General features: G+C 37.5%; 1 protein-coding gene across 14 annotated transcripts in view; it reads left to right on the forward strand.

Annotated features, from left to right (window-relative positions):
- Positions 1-18,104, forward strand: part of ABLIM2 (actin binding LIM protein family member 2) — a 151,275-nt gene that overhangs the window by 60,675 nt on the left and 72,496 nt on the right. For all 14 annotated transcript variants that reach the window (XM_013179263.3, XM_013179255.3, XM_013179293.3 and 11 more), the window contains exons 3-6: positions 54-237; positions 9,936-10,051; positions 14,451-14,577; positions 16,007-16,100. In XM_013179263.3, the coding sequence (XP_013034717.2) occupies positions 54-237; positions 9,936-10,051; positions 14,451-14,577; positions 16,007-16,100 (521 nt within the window). The remainder of the gene's footprint in view (positions 1-53; positions 238-9,935; positions 10,052-14,450; positions 14,578-16,006; positions 16,101-18,104) is intronic.

An 18,104-nucleotide genomic window follows, 5' to 3' on the forward strand; every position in this document is an offset into this window, starting at 1 on the left:
AAAGAGAGCTTTCCTTTTTCAGCCTTCTGAGTCTGCCTTTTTTCTTCCTGCAGCTTGTGGATGTGACCTGGCTCAAGGAGGATTTTTTGTGAGACAGGGAGACTACATCTGTACTTTGGACTACCAGAGACTCTATGGTACACGATGCTTCAGTTGCGATGAATTCATTGAGGGAGAAGTGGTCTCAGCACTGGGCAAAACCTATCACCCAGACTGTTTTGTGTGTGCTGTGTGCAGGTATGTGTTCTCTGAAGCTGTATTTCATTTAAAAATAGATTTTGAAAGACCAATGCCAGGCATTCAAACTTGTAGCATATATATATATATATATATATAAAAATCTGTTTTCTATGATCTGTTCCATAAAAATTAGCAGATTAAAAAAAAAATCCAAATTCTGAGTACCTCATTTGTTTTTTTTCAATGCTTTCTCTGTTTTATGGTATTTTATATATGAGGTTTTCAAGGTGCTTGAGAAACTGCCACTGTGTCTACAGTCAAACATTTTTCCCCAAATATTGTCTTATTTCTCTGATGTCTTTTATTTTGTATTTTGTTGACTGAAGTTACACAGGATTCAGAAACCATTGACTGAATCTGAGGCAAGCCAAATGTATACAGTATGAATAGACTTAAACTGAAATATCACAGCGCTGCTTCCCAGAAACTACAGTAGTCATTTAAAATAGAACAGAAAGGCCCTGGGCTCACAGACACTGATGTATGTGTTGGATTTCACGAAGATTCTTCCACAGGAGTGTAGGTGACAAGTGACACAGCATACAGGTTGTCCCCTCCCTGAGCAGCCTGGTGGAGTTCACTGGGATAATTTCCTGTGCATGCACATGTCATGTTGTGACCCAGTGTTGGTGGCAATGTTTGCAGGCTCTGCAGTAAAATATTGATGTTTATTGGAACCATATCTTAACCCTCTTCTGTGGAAATGGCACAAACATATGTTGAAGACTCCTGGAAGAAACTTTACATACACCAAATTTCCAGGAAATGCACTGTTGTTGCAACAGTTTGAAGTAAATGCAAATGCTCTAATAATTTCTCTGTCTAAACTGGAGCCTGGACCAACACAAGAAGGCAATCCCACATTTAAAGAGAAAGCACAAGCTTTGTTGCTCTGAGTTACGGGGCACTGAGGCATCACATTATAGATGCCGTGCAACGTTCAGATAATTGTGCAGCTCAGATGTCCTCCTGTGCCCATACAGAAACAGGACTTGCTTCAAATTCCTGAACAGCCATGCTTCATGGCAGGATGTCTGTGTAGCCTGAATATTTCAATTGCACAAATAATTAAATAGCTACGTTAAGGGGAAGTCTCCAAGACTGACAGGCCTTTGTTAGATTAAATTATGTCTGTTCAGGTTGTGCCATGATTAGTAGGAGATATTTCTTTTTGCATAGTTTAAAAAAACATGAGGAGTGAAGATAACAAATAAGCTTAAATATATGTGTATATTTAATAGGAGGTAGAATGATTTACATGGCTATTTGTGACACTTGTGTTAAATGCTGACTGTACATGCTGTACTGCAGCCTTTCAGTATTACAGCTCATCTGCAAAGGAGCACAGGTAATTCGTGGTACCTTTCTTAGCAGTAGTACCTTCTTGTAAAGTGAGGTACTTCTTCAGCTAAGAGGAGAATAAAAACACATCAATTCTACTTTCCTGCTAAGTGTAGTGACATCCTCAGCTACACGATTAGGGCTTAGCACTGGGGCCTAATTTATGTGCCTGTGTGTTACTGTACTTAGAAACTTGTTAAATCACACAGGTTTCAATCAGGCTGTTGCTGAACTAACCTCTTGCTGTATTTAGTCAGTCCTTCAGCTGATAGTAGGGAGCTTTGTGGTACAATTTGTCTCCTTTCCCTAGAAATTCAGAACAAGCTTCCATATGACTAAATTAGTTAAGTACCTAACAATTCAGGTGAGCTGAATTACAATACAGAGAAGATACTCACAGGAAAATGCTACAAATATCACATGTAGTGAAGACATGCCAAACCTAGGTTACAATTTTAAACATAAAGTTGCTGATACAATATTATTTCATATTTAAAAAAAAATAAGAGATATTCCCTAACTTTCATGTGTAACTAAATTATTGGATTAAAAGCTGTTGTACTGATAAAGCTTCAAATTGCTGCTGTCTAAACCTTCATTAGAAAGACAGATATGCTTCCTTTCCTTAGAAGGACACGCAAATTCATGTAGTCTTCATGAGAGCTAACTAATGTCCAGCTGACTTGCAGGATTCAATTTGTGTCTCCTAGGGGGGTTGTAACACTGACTTGTGGTGTAGATCAACAGAAGAATACTATCATCTGTTTATATTAAAAACACCAGACCAGGTTCTCAACTGCTTTAAATCAGCCTTGCTTCAATTATGCTAGTCTTTGTAAGCCAAACGTAATTCATGTTTTTTATGGGAGTCTCTGATCTAAACATCATCAGCATTTATTTTATTGAGTATTTATTTATTTTATTGATATTATTACTCAGCAAAATTCAGGTGGGTAGATTGTAAATACATGTGGTTTAAGCTGACATAGAATTAGGTTATGTTTTGTGGTTTTTTTTTTTCATTAAATAATAAAGAAAAAAAATAATTAAATAAAAAAGGGCAAAAAAAGCCCCAGAGACATTTGATTAGGGGTACAAAATTGCAAAGCACATTTCCTTGGCCTTTTCTTTGGAGGAAAGGGTCTGGAGTACCATTTGTGTCCTTATTTCTTACAGATGGTCAGAAATATTAAATAATGGACCAAAAGCACACCATCTTATGCAGCTGGCTGATCACACAAATTGTGTCTGACATTGCCTATTGCAGCTGAACTTTAATGTGGGCTCTCTCTTAAACGTCTGACAGCTAGAACAGTGGTGACTGCCCTTCCTGCTCTAATGGAAAACAAGCATGGCTCTTACCAACTTCAGCTGCAAAAGAAAACATTGACAGCAGAAGGCACTTGGTGCTCATGACAAGGGTCTTCAGCATATTGCAGGATTGTTATGGACTTTAAATGAGCACTTTTGCAAACCATATTTCTGTAGCTGCTGAAGAAACTGTTCTGCATCGAGTAGTAAACCAGTGACACTAGCAACTCTTTTTTTTTTTTTTTTTTTCCCACACAGAATCTCTTGATTTGAACAGAAACCGGTAGGAAGTATGTCTGGCTTCAGATGGTAAAATCAGTGAGAAAATCTAATGTGCACACAGCTAGGTGGAGCAGGGGGAAAATGCCAATGAAATAGCTCCATTCACTTTCTGGAGCTACTGACATTACTACTTTTGAGTGCCATGTGACCCAGTGTAACACAGAAGAGCTGTATTCCCTCTTACCATCTGCACTGTGTTGATAAGCTGCTGCACTGCTCTGTGAAAAAGCTTGTGTCAGAAACCCAAATCTTCCCTGAGGCATCCATTGGGACTCGGATGTTCTTGCTCCCTCAGCTGCCAAAATTTGAAGTGAAAAAATTCATTATCGATGAGAAAAACTGACTGTTAAAAATACAACATAACCTAGTGTCCTATGTGATTTTTTCTCTCTATCTTGCATTGATCACTTGGCTCCTAAACAAATTCAGGTTTGATTTGTGTTTGCTCTGCTGGCATAGTTTGAGGGCTTAGCCCCTTCTCCCAGTGCTGAGTGTAACTGTTTGCAGCTGTCACGTATTGTGATGATATTGCCTAAAACCAGGAAAGCCTAGAATGACAATTTAGATTGAAAAATGTTGCAGATTAACTTCTTACTCTGAACTCCCAGGAAGAGGGTAAGCAGACCTGTTCTTACATTTTCATTAACTGGAAGTGGCTGTGTCCTGCAGAGGACTGCCAGAGACATCTCCTCTGAAAGGTCTCATATCTGTAAAAGTGAAATAAAAAGAGGGAGATAATTAAGGCTATCTCTATCAAGAGAAGCTGAGCTTTATTAACATTGTTCTCAGAATTCTTATATGGTGATCAGAGACAAAACTTTATGGCTCACAGGAGCAGCTTGTGTACAGTGTGGAAGGCCAGGAAATGGTGTTCAAAAAGCAATGGGAAATCATTACCTGTGATGGTAAAAAAAAGTACTTTTTAAAATGGAATTTTCATGAAAAGTCTTAGTGTGATAATAAGTTATATAGGTATATTAATCATATATAAGATATATGGTTAAACTATACATAGACACTGTGTTGGATTTCAGTGTTACTAACATGTTATGTGTGCATAGGGCATCAGTCTAGGTTTTGGTAATATGTGTTAATATAATTAATAAGGTTTGGGATGGGAGTTATTTATTCACCCAGTTGGATAAATGTATGTAATTGTCATCCCTATACTTTCACAATTCTTATAATTAGTTATAAACATTTTTTGTGTGACATGTAAATGATGAAGAGGGAACAATTTGACTCTTAAGTGGGTGATAAATTAGCATGAATGTTTTGGGTTAATGTCCAAACAGCTTCATGTTTGCTTTACAGAATTTGACGATACAAGTTCTGTGTTTCATCTGAATTTAGAAAGTTTTCTCTTGAAGCAGTGGATCGACAGAAGTAGAATGCGTGCCCAGAGGTGAATGATGGGGGGAGAAGGAAGAGGCACAGTTACCTGCTCTTCAAGGGGCTTGTGCCAAATCCATACCTAAAACTTCTCTCAATCCATATATATTTCTGTTATCTTCAAGAACGTAACTAACTGTAGACAGGCAGTCGAATATAAAAATTCAGAAAACTGAAAACTTTGAAAAAAAAGGCGTTTCTTTTTAGTTGTATATAACACTGCTATTTCTAGAAAGAATTTATGGGCTTTTGTATATATATGACTTAAGAATTGAGACAACACTGAAAATTAGAAGTTAATTCAGTTCATTCTGGAATGTAGCAATTATGTCACATTTTGAATATGCTAAACCTTTTTAATTGCTCACTTTCTTAGTGCTGCGGAAAAATGAAAGAGTTTGGCTCCCACTTAGGCAGCACTGGGCATTTATTAAAGCATCTCATAAAGCAGACTTCTTCATCTGGATGTGGACACCAAAACTTTGAAATCAAACTGAGTGTTCTTGGCATTGTAATTGGCATTACAATCATTGCATTGATTGTAAAACAAATGCATTTATAAGGTGCTTCCTGAACAAATAACTCTTACTGTCCTGCTCTTCAGGTTTATGCATGGAGTCTACCTATACCGTAGGCTCGTGGAAGGGACCTTAGGAGGTCCTGTGGTCCAGACCCTGCTCAAAGCTGGTCCAGTTTGGTCAGGCTGCTGAGGCCATTGACCAGTCACATTTTAATTATGTCCAAGGATGAAGATCCCACAGTCTCTGGACAGCCTGTTCCAGCGTTTGAATGTGCTCAGGGTATTTTATTTTTTTTTTTAAACTTTATACTGAGTCGGTATTTCCCATGTTATGGCTTATGTCTGCTGCCTCATGTCCTTCCACTGTGTACCTATGAGAAGAGTCTGACTCCAGGTTGTATACACACTATCAGGTAGTTTTAGACAGCAGTAAGATCTCCCCTGAGCATTTTAAGGCTGAACTATTCCATCTATTTCAGCCCCTCCTTGTGCATCTTGTGCTCCAGCTTTGGGCCTAGCCACCTCCACCGGCCTTCCTCCAGTATATCAATGTCTGTCTTGTCCTGAGGAGTCCAAAACTGGGTACACGACTTCAGATGCAGTCTCTTGGGTGATGAACAGGAGGAAAGATCACTTCCCTCATCCTGCTGACTGCACTAATGCAGCCCAGGATGTGGCTGACCTTCTTTGCTGCAAGGACTTGCTGCTGACTCATGTTCAACATGGTGTCCACCAGGACTGCAGCATCTTTTTATGCAAAGCTGCTTCCCAGCTGATGAACCCCCAGCATGTACTGAAGCACAGGATTGTTCTTCCCCAGGTGCAGGCTTAGCTTTTGCCCTTGTTGAACTTCATGAAGACAATAGATAGCAAGTAATGTTCACTTTGTCTCATCAGATTTAGCATCCTGGGTCACATTCTGCCCTGTGGAGCAACCTTGAGGGATGTGATTGTACCTGGTACAGATTAGAGTACAATATGATCCTGTAGGTCCTCAGGTTACAGTCTGACATTACACTGACCCAGTGTAACTGCAGGCTGCTGCTGAAATGGATAGCTTTGCTCTCCTCACATTCCTGATCATATGCTTCTGTTAATTTTCTTATATCAAATTTAATTGACTGTTCAACCACGCAGTCAGATCAGCAACAGAAAGAACAGAAAGCCATCGGTCTGCTCCAGAAAAAATGAACATCTTCGTTTTGGCCCAGAAAGTTTGAATGACTTGCCCTCAGCTGCATGGGCTGAGGCATGGTGCATGGACAAGACGAGGGCCAGACCTTTAAGTGTCAGCACACAGTTACCCTGGGTTAGGCTGGTGGTGGTTTGATGTTTTACAATATAGTTTCATTGGTCAGCCCCAGTCATTGCTGGCTTTACAAATATTGGAGGCAGGTGGATAAAACAAAATTCACTGGGAAATAAATCATAAAAGATGTAACTTACAAGACATTTCAGAGAACTGATTTAAAGATACTCTTAATTCTCATATTAAAAATAGATTAACCAACTGTGAAAATCACACTGAATATTTTTTAAAGGGATGTGTAGCTAATTAAAACCCATACCTAGCAATGTTCAGAGAGTAGCTGGTTGTGACATGTCATTATATTCAAAGGCAGATATGCTGCTCTTAACCTACAATGCTATATATAGTCCTGCTCACAAGTTAAAGAGCTCAGAAACTGAAACCTTGTTAATTGTCTGTTCTCACATTCTGTTGTGCCTTCACTCCTACTGGCATTGAAATCCTGGAGTGGGGCTGCTTGTGAAAGGGAGAGGTCAGATGTTACAGAAATGCTCTCAAGTGTATGGTGTATGAATTTTGGATTCCCAGTGAATGAGATAGTGGAGCAAATGCCAACATTTACTTATGAGTTTAGAAAACTAGACAGTTGCTGGTCAGGCCCTGCTGCCCACGCTGAAGCAGCAAGGGACAGAAATCTGCTTTTGGGAGGATAACCTCCAAGGAGGATTTCCCAGCTTTTATAGAGCAAGGTATCTTGCAAACATGAAAAACTTAATGCAGAAGTAAATTTATTGCCCTTTCCCCTATGAATGAAAGGGCATGGTGATTAGTTACTAAACTTTGAGAAAATAAAACAAATGTTTATGGGATAGCAAAGCCCCCCACACCTTCCCCCTGAACTAGACTCTGTGGCTTGTTGTGGTGCCTGCGAGCATTGGCATGTTTTGTGGGTGTCATCTACCAGCTGTGTCTTTGTGCCATAGGAGGTCAGTTATTCTGTTAGTCTCTTCTATCTTTATTTGCATTTGCTTTCAGATTGCCATAGATTGCATAGATGAGTTAGTTTAAAGTGACTGGCCCCCGCTTCTGCTTTACTTCATGTTTAGTGCATCTGTTTCAGATGGCTTCTATGTTCAGCTGGATTATTGTCAAGCAAATCAAGTAAAAAAAAAAAGTGATACTTCTTCAAAGATGTGAATTATTCATGGCTTCCACAACATCATTATCCGTAGGATTATAAACAGTGCAAAGACTTTTGTTTTACTGAGACCTCACATGATAGTCCAGTTGGCTCATTAGCTGATTCCCAGCCTTATTCCCATTAAAGATTATGGCAAGCCATAATGGATGGTAAAATCCTGCCCAGGGAATTCAAACATTCATAAGAATGAAAGATACTGGGGTAATTGTTTGGCAGTGTAGTTGTGTGATTGTATCTGTGGAGCAAGTTACCTTTTTGTGGGGTTTTAATTTACAGCAGATTACCAGCGGTCCTGGTAAATGTACGTGGATCTGTTAATCAAAGTGAGTTTTCTTTCTAAAACCACGTAGGAGGTTTATTACGAGTTCTTGTCTCAGTTCTGGAACAGTTGAAGTTCCTTGCCTTGTGCCTTTCAAAGTGAATGAATAGTGCTTGGTTTTAGACTTGGTTTTGTAATATCTTATTAAAATGAACATATGATTAAATGGTGTCTTTCACATTGGCAGTAGAAAACTAGGAGAGCACTTGAATTATATCACTCCACTGTTGAGACATTTTGGGGTAATTAGTCCTTAATTTTCGTTATCTATATAGAAGTGTATCACATATAGTAATTTTTATTCAAAACACTTTATGGTTATTTCAATAAACTTCTGCTTTGTACCAGATGACCTCCAGAGGTCCATTCCAACCTCAACAGTTCAGTGACGTTCATGAAACTTTTTTATTCTACATATTAGAAGGCTCTGTGACTTCAAGCAATATAAAAATCCATTGTGAATAATAATATTGACCTATAAAGAACATTTTATATATATAACAAAGGAGCTTGCTGTTGTTGCATTGCTGCAAGATGGGACAGACTCACTGCTCACTGGAGCAGTTTGGCTCCATCACATGCAGCCTGCTATACTGGAGGCAGTGTTTTCTTCTTCTAATCAGTTTATGGAGTAAAATCAATCATAGAAAATCTTCTGTTGAACAGGTGAAAACGTAGCACTCCCTTATCTGTACTGGCATGGTTTTGGGACTCTGTATCAGAATCACACATGGACTATTTAGTTGAATAAAAGAGCAAGACAGTTTTAAAGGCTATTGCCGTAAAATATTATTCATTAGCTCAGTGTAGGTAAGAAAGAAGGAAGCAAGTATTTTGAGTGTTAAGTCATTAAAAGATGAAAAGCAAAATCCATATAACAATAATTAAACTGCTTGCGTCCTCATAATTTTTTAAGTGTTGCCCGTGGTCCAAAATGGACGACATTGCTGAACACTTATCTAGCTGGGTTTAAATAGATTTTAGCAACTGTATTTACAAACAAAGGATGGCATAGCTTTCGTTCTCTTTTTAAGCACTTAAATTTTTCATTTAGATGCAATTCAAATGTAGAATAACCTACTCTCAGACAGTTTAGAGAGCAAAATAGTGTTTATACTTACCAAGAAGTATCTGTGTGTCTTGTAGCAAAGACAACCTCTCCTTTAGTATGAATCTGATAGCTTGTGTGGGGGAATGTCATGCAGATTTTTAATTAAATGTTAATGAATTAATCTGGTCAGATACACTTCACAGGGAGGCAGAAGGTCTGCCTTATGTTTATGCCCTACTTAAGCCATATTTTGGTAGCTCGCTTGGGATTTAGTTGAGCTTTGAGTAGAGTGAAATGTGCTTCTAAACCCTACCATTCTTTGTTGAATTATACAGTGATTTGTCCATCTGGTCCTCCTACAAAGAGAAAAAAACCTTTGTGTTTCCGTATGTAGACAAGAAAGCTCATGGCAGAAAACTTGTTGTTTTAAGGACATTGATAAAAAGGAAAGATTTAATTAAGTGTAAGGAGAGCTGTTCTTGGGTAGAACAAACAAGTGATATAGATGCTTCTGTTTTTATAAGAAAGATATGTTTTCTCTGATGAGAGTCCACTAATATTTGCTTTCTGTATAAATGGATTAAGTGAAGGACTTTGATATGATCCAAGTTGGGAGGACAAATGCTGTCATCTTTAAGGTATAAAATCATCATCCTCAGGCAGCATTTTCTTACTTTAATAACAGATGCATTTGCTGGTACTTGTTCCCTGTAAATCCAATTTTATTTTCATTCCATAGCTGATCCTGTTAATGACCAACCATTGCTGATACATTTCTTATATATGCAAGAATTTGGACTTGAGTGCTCAGTGTCTTTTTGTATCTCTTGATATAAGTAGCTGTAACAGCAGCATTTGCAATTGTCCCTTTGATACTTTAGTCTCCAAGTGGCTGAGAAATGGGGAATGAGAACTGGGCAAGTAGAGAAAAAACAACTAGAGTAATAATCAGTACCTTTATGGAAAGATATTTCATTTCAATACAAGTGTGAGAATGTAACCAATATGCTTTTGTTTCCTCTGTTTTAGGTTGCCTTTCCCTGCGGGCGACCGGGTAACTTTTAATGGGAAAGAGTGCATCTGCCAGAAATGTTCCCTGCCCCCTTCCAGCAGCACTGGCTCTTTCCCAGTACAGAACTTGCGAAGTAAGTGGGGAGTTGCGCTGTTTTCTGTTGTTACTTTCTAGCCTTCACATACTTAAAGAACAAATTTTACACCAAAATGTGTAACTGCATAAAAGCTGTCAACAAATCCAGTGTAGTCGTATGATGAAATACATGGCAATTTTCTGAGAAATCTGATTTTAAAATGAATCACAAATGGTGCCGCTGTAGAATTAGTAATACACAGAACCTCTCAGAACATTAGTTTAAAACTGGAGTAAATCAAAACATTTGGAGGAAGGCGTAATATAGATGTTAATATTTTTGAGGGTTTAATCCAACTCCAGCTAAAATAAAATCCAACATGAGATTTAGTCATTAGTATGTTTTCCAGGATTGATTTAAAAATATCAGTGACATGGTTGCATGTCTAAATACTACACAGAAAGGGTTAATGAATGCAATGTAACCAAGGGGACATTCACCACTGTCATGTAGTATTAGAAGATACAAACACTACAGAGAAGTATGATTGTTTCATAGCACATTTCTTGCAGCAAAACTGAGGTTTCGTAGATTAGCATTGCTGGTCTGAATTCTATCACTGTGCTCATTCGTTCATGAGCAGCTACCACACTTTAACAAAAAGAGTAATCAAACAGCAACAGCAATTTAATTAAATGATGAATACAGAAATATTTTTAATGACTATCACATCACATCAAGCTGAATTTAGCATGACTGAGGAAAAAACACCTAGATTGCTTATCTTTGTATGTAAAGAATCCAGCTCACTTCAGGGAGAAATCTCTCCCCCCCCCTTTTTTTTTTCCACCATTTTTTCCCCACAGCTCTCCTTTTACAGAAGTTTTCACCATCTCCTTTCTTCTGTTTGTCACCAAAGCTGCTGTGTAAATGCATTGTGAGACTCTATGCTGATTCCTTTCTTGCTACTGCTATTCTCTTTAGAGGAGGCAATATATGTCTCTTTTAGGTGCTTTCTCTTGTCACTTATTCTGGAGACGGATCATCCTCAGCCTTGAATCTAATCCATTTTGTCTGGCTGAATGTGCAGATCCATACTTTATGGCCTTTAATTGCCTGTCTCTTTTTCTTAGGGGAAAACTGGCTTTGACTTTAATGGAAATGATTTGCCTGCTTAATTACTGACAGAACAAGTTCATCTGATTATCTATGATACAGAATCCTTTAATGTACTTAAATTCTTTCTCTGTCCACACACACGTCACAGAGACTGCTTCCTGTGTTGTATTTCCCCAGTTCACCTAGGTCCCTTCACCATGCCACCCCAGTGCACAGCTACTACAGCTCCTTACCTGCAGACCCTTAGCAAACCACGTGCCTCCAAGAGAATGAGCCCTGGAAGCACGCCTTTATGGCAAAACCTGACCTTTGAAAACAAAAGTTTGGCTTTTCTCCAAATAAAACCTCAAATACATGCAAGTATTTAAACCTCAAATACAGGTCTGCTTTAAGTCTCATTAGAAAATGAGGAAATCTTTCTACAAGTTTCAGTGGAATTGGGTAAGAGTTGAGGTTCAATAATATCTTTAATATCTGCCATGGTATGTCCATTCTTGTCTTTTTCTTACTCCACTACCCTGGTTTCTTGCAGTGCTGCTGCAGGGCAACATCTTCTGATTTCAAGGTAACATGCAGCACCCAGAAGCTGCAGAGCTTAAGGGCCTCAGGGAACTGGGTTGCAATGGTGTGGGAAATAGAGCTTTGAGGGATTAAGGGGAAACACTGCAGACACAAATGTGTGGAAGTGTGTTTGTGTATAAGTAGCTGGATACATAAGTCTGGCAAATGATGATATGCAGGAAATTAACCAAATAGCTAAAAGAATAACAATGAACCTCGACAATATTCAGAAAATAATGCAATATGTAAAAGAGAAATGTGGAATAACAGCTGTTTTTCAATCACTTACTAATCCTTAGGATAGAACCAGCATTTCAGGAATAAACAAGCAGTGACAAGACAACTCAAGCAGTGTCAATGACATCATGGTTGAAGTGCAAAATTGAAAGTCCAGAATGGTTGTCTGGAGCTACTCTACATATTACATAATGCAATAAATAGCATTAGTATCTTCCTGTTTTAACAACAGTCTTCTTGGAAAAGAACTTCATGTTTTAAACAAACAATTCTTTTTATGAAAGAACAGTAGTGCACAAAAACGTGTCCTCAAGCAAGCTAAGTAAAGGAGTAATATGTGTTGAACGACTGTTAACATGGTTTTGTTCTTGCCTCTGAATGCCTGATGTGTGCTATGTATGCTATTTGTTAGTCTGTTTATCTCTGAATTGAGCTCAAGAATGCTTTGAGGAGATGTCTTGGGACTTACTGAGCTCCCAGCATGACAGCCACCTCTGACCACATCCTCTGTTTTCGTCTTCCCCATTTGGTTTTGACCTCTTCTATACATTACATTTAGAATAAATAAAGAACGTGAAATACTTGCTTTTTGCCCTAGCCCTAGAATTTCTTATGATTATATAAATGCCTACATACCTCTGTTATTCAGTTTATAAAACACTAGCTGTGAAAACCCCTTGTGGCAGTGATGATGCTGAAAGAGTACTCAGGGAAAAATATCAATATGTAGCAACAAATTGGTGTGCTCTGCAGAGTTATTGGTTGAGATTAGGTGAGTCACCAAAGAATGCTGCATCCAAGACAGGAAGACAAGGGCATCACATCAATAGGCAGTGTTGGCATAGCAACCACAATATTTGTTTTTACTTATCTGGAACTTAATAGAGAAAACAGCAGCCCCCAGAATGCTGCATTTCTGCACACCCAAGCTTAAGCAATATGAAAGGCAAGTGACATCTCAGCACACTGTCGTATTAAGTTTGCAAAATAAACTTTCAACTAGAGAGATTAAATTAGATTACCAGATAAACCCCTGGTGCATGGGAGATCACAAACAAATTTCTGATTGCAGTTAAAAAATAGATACTGAAGTTTTTATTGTCTTGTGGGACTAAATGTAGGCACACACCCAAATGTTCTCTCTTATTAGCAAAATTCAAATGTTCTGATCTGTTCTGCACACACTTTTGTGCTGGTCTTGTTTCCACATATTGGTGCTCTACAGAGTGATATTAAAGAGACATGGTATTACTCCCTTAAACCATTCCAAATCCACTAAAGGAAAATAAGAACTATCCTTTATTGTTTTGTGCTCAGAAATCAAACATTTACAACTGCACTAACAGAGTGTCTCATTAGGGTCATGTAATGAACTAAACAGAATCTTAAATCAGAAAGTTTTTAAGAGGACTGTTTAAATCTTTTAATGAGATCCTATGTTTGGAGCACTTTCTTAATAACAAGATAAATCTTTGTTGTTGTTTTTTCTTTTTTCTTTTTTTTATGCTTTTGTGTATCTTTCTCTTCCATGTAAGATGGTTTCTTTTTTCTCCTCTGGCATCTTTAAATGACTCTTTAATGTATCTTTCAGGTTTTGTCTTTTCTCTAGCAAACTGTATACATGAAGAATTCCTCCAAAAAAAAAAAAATATTTTCAGATAAGATCATACAAATCAGAAGGATTACTCTGTTGTTCATACTAGAATCAGTATCAATCAAAAGCATCCATCTTTTTTTCTTAAAAATAAATAAATAAATATTTTTTAAAATACAATTATCTTCAATTAATAAAATAATTTAATAATAAAATAAATTATCTTCAATTACTGTTCCTGGGCAGTAAAGCACTACTTCACGTGCAGCCTGTTTAATCAATTTAGTTTAGGCTATATTATCCAGTTACAACATGGTTTGCTTTTAATTTTTCTTAGGACTTTTTGGAGCTTTATATAAGTGAGTTTCTATAAATGGTGTCTATATAGCCAGCCATCATTTTCACATGTTGCATATCCAATGTCACTATGATTCAGGAATTTCTAATGCCTCTTAAGTTTTGGTATACTTTTCGTGATTGCAGAAGCTCACATCAGAATTTCAGCTTATTTTTTTCCAAAGTTGCAAAAAGAATTTTGAAATATTAGCCAACTCTCAGACCTAGAAGAAAGTCTTACATATATATATATATTAAAAAAAAAAAGTTATTTATTTTAGTCTTGTAACTTTTAGTCTTTTTTAAATTATTTTTTTTAATTGATTTGCTATATCTTTAATCAGCAAAACTTCTTTTTTACATATTTTTTAAACAGATTGTAAAGAAATTGCGATAAAACCTAAGTCATTAGGAAACCTAAGTTAGTAGGGTTGTTTGTTGAATGATTTGTTGTCATCTAGGATATTAGGACAGGACCACAGCAGTAAGCTGTAGAGCATGCACAAGCTGTTACTAGGAGAGCAATGGATTCATATACTGCAGCGATGTGTATTGTAGCTTGAGCATGTAAAGCACGTGATGCACTCATATTGGATTTTTCTCTTGCAGATTGTGGAGGCTGTGGTTCAGAAATAAAAAATGGGCAGTCATTGGTTGCCTTGGACAAACACTGGCATTTGGGCTGTTTTAAGTGCAATACATGCGGCAAGCTACTGAATGCAGAGTACATCAGCAAGTAAGTTGAGTGGGAGAGCTCAGAGCATTTTCCCTTGTTTTCAGCAGTCCAACGATAGCAAACGATTCATTCAATGCTGCATATCCTTTAGTTTGTGTTTATCAGTGGTTTTAGAGATATTAAAGATTAGCAATCATTATCTATGGTAAAAGCAAAAAAAAAAAAAAAATCAAGTAGAAGTAGAATTTGTCCGTTTACCTGGTATGGGACTTACCAAAGCAGCTATACTAAAGGAAGGCAATGGGTGGAGTATGCTTCAAAGCCGTGCTATTCTATGCATTCTGTGCAGTGCTGCAATGTGAATAATGTTTCCATGTGTTTCATGTAAGCAAAAACATTCTCTAAATGTTCATTAAAGAGGTATGTATCAGACTTTTTACACTACTACAGACCCTCATGCTGTCAGACTTGGACTGAATTTGATGACAGCAGTGAGAGTCAGCACAAAGCACAGACACAGACAAAGTCTCATGTCAGCACTCGTATCAGTCTGATGAGATACAGGGCTTTCACTGGCCAACGCAACTGGGATTAATTTCTCCTTTGGAGAAGTGTGTTGATACGATGAAATTTTCCTAAACAGCTAACAACCACCAGCGCCCAGAGATTCAGAGATGATGGGATTTCACAGCCAATGTCCCACTGGCTTTCAACAATTTTCTGGGTTTAGATTAATACAAGTTAATTTTACAGAATGAACCAGAGACTGAGAAAAAAATATTTTTAAAAAGGGTGTTCTTAAACATGGTTTTGCATTATCTCAAATCCTATGTTATTCTGCTGAATTTTGGTACATTTTGTTTGTTTGTTTTTGATTTTTTGTTTTTTTTTTTTTTGCTTGCTATTTGTTAAGGAAAAAAAAGTGTTTTAAATATATAGTTACTGTGAAATCCTCTCTTTAAAAAAAGCTAAATGCCAAACAAAACTGAAGAAACATCCTTTCTTCAAACAATTCAATTAATTATTGTGGTAACTTATAGGTTAGTCTCTAGCATTCCAGTTCATATGCTATAAAATTAATACTTATTTTTCTCCAAGGAAAAGTCCAGTAAAACTGTGCCTCTGCTAATCTATCTGATCATCGGCTCTTTTAGCATATAATGCACTAAACACATTTAACTATGTTTAATTTGCATTTCACACAGGAGAACAGTCTCCAGTTTCTTCTAAAGCATTTTTTTTCATTCAGTTGTTAGTGATCTAAATGTAAAATTTTGAAAACTTGTGATATAAATGCAGAATTAACAGATAGGTTAATTTCAGAGAAATAGGCCAGGTTCCCTGATTCCAACTTTTTAGGAAAAAAACAGCTAAGACTCCCATTCTTCATACTTTTAAATTGTAATTGTTAGCATATTTTAGCTGTACAATCCCCCAGAATACCTGTAAGCCTATTTAAAGCTCTGTGTTGCCTGTCCTTCTTCCCTAGAGATGGCATTCCATATTGCGAAACAGACTATCATGCAAAGTTTGGTATCAGATGTGACAATTGTGAAAAGTATATCACAGGAAGAGTGCTCGAGGTAAGGAGAATCTGTCACTTGAACAAATCTCAAAGTATGCAAAGAGACTTGCTCGTTTCCACATATTCCTATGCTCACAAATGAGTGTTAATGCAACGATTTAATGTTATTTTTATGAAATACTAGGAATTACTTCTATAATTGTTTCCTGTTTCATCTGTTAATGATTTGATAATGCACACCCTAAATAGATGTTTGTGGTACTGAAGAACATTCAGGTAGCAGAAGTGGGATGTGAATGGGTTATCAGGCAAATTTTAATACTTACGCTAAATTCCTTTGTAAATTCTGCTCTTTGATTCTGTTTGACATTCTCCAGAGTTATGAAGAAGACGGTGAAAAACTAGAATGAGTTTTATTTTTGAGCAAAGTTTACAAAATTTATCTTTGCACCCAGAAATGAGCTATGCTGCAGGGTTTGTTGTTGGGAGGTTTTGTTTGTTTGTTTTGAGCAAGGAGATTGTTTATTCTAAGTGCATGTTTATGCTTTAGCCAAAAGAGATTTCCATGTAAGTGACCAAAGGTTCGAAGTTAAATTTCTTTGATTCAAATAGAATTTTGCCCTGGATCCAAGTGTGTGGTGATCCAATCAATGTTATCCTTTATCCACTTTTTATATCTGCCCTTTCCCTGTACCTTGTTAAGCCTTAGAAGTACTGGAATTAGTAAGAGGTTCCCCAGATCTCTGCTTCCTTCTTTTCATCAGCTCAGAGAACCTGGAGAAGTCCCAATGGACATCCGCCAGAGAAATAGCTGCTAGTCATACAGACTTAATTATCCAAATGGTAGACGATAATAGCTGTGGAAGGAATTGAGAGGCAAGTGGAAGGAAACTATGAGTCTGTACTTGTTGGCATAATGTGTTATTGGGGTTAGTGCATGGGAAATATTTCAAATTATTATTGTCAAATGTTTTATGAAATATTTCAAATTATTATTGTCAAATGTTTTATAGACATCCCAGAAAACAGACTTCTAATAACATCTGTACAAAAATATTATTTTTATTTGGTAGAATTTTACCCACAGTTTGGTTAACTGGTTAATAACATGTGGTGCGATGTGCTTAAGAACTGGGTCCTTACTATCTCTCTGGATGAAGAAAAAAACAGTTATAAAGAAGGCCTGTGTAGTAACAGAGCTCAGTTTGCTTTATGGAGTCTGGGGGCATGTACATCTCTATCCATTTCTTGTAATTACTTGGTGAGAGTGTATTGAGCAGCACAAGAATTCCTTGTTTTTGTTGCAGATGGACCACAATAAACTTGAGAAAAGATAATTCTTTAAAGGCATTGTAGGAGTTTTACCATCACTGATCGATTGACTTTTGGTTAGTGCATGCATGACCTCCCTTCCCCTGTCCTCCCTGCCTACCCCCTGTAATGTGGCTCTGATGAAAAAGCTGTAGCATCGATACTCTTAGTATTTTGGTACTTGTGCAGGTTGGGAGCGACTTTGATTGAAGTCTGTAGGATTTAACTGTGGATGAAAATATCAGCTCTGATTCTGAAAACACTTCTAAGCAGAGGGAGCAGATAAGTAGGAGAGAGGACTTTTGCAATCTGTAAAAGCACAGCAGCAGACTGTCACTTTCAAATAGGAAAGCTAGGATGAAGTTAGTATGAAATAGGCAATGGATTAGAACAGGTACATTGATATTCAGCAACTGGAGGTTTGTTTTAACAGTCTGGAAACTGGACTGTCCTGTGTCCTAGCATTTTGCTGCCATGATAATTCCAGCTGTGCATCTTGAACTCTCCCAAACCTGCTCATTTCCTCTCAAATATCTCTAGTGTTTTTCCTTTACATTTCCACCACGTTTACATGGGCAAGAGATGATAGATAATGTGATACCTACATGGTGATCAGTCCACTGGCTGGAGAGTTACCACTGGTGCCTCCCCCTGATTTGACTCTCAGCCCTTTACCAACCTGTGATTTCCACCAGCCTTTGGAGCTCTTTGAGGGATCTCACAAAATTCCCATTGAGTTCTTGTGTCAGCA

Source organism: Anser cygnoides, chromosome 4 (assembly GCF_040182565.1).
Source record: "Anser cygnoides isolate HZ-2024a breed goose chromosome 4, Taihu_goose_T2T_genome, whole genome shotgun sequence".
Lineage (NCBI taxonomy): Eukaryota > Metazoa > Chordata > Aves > Anseriformes > Anatidae > Anser > Anser cygnoides.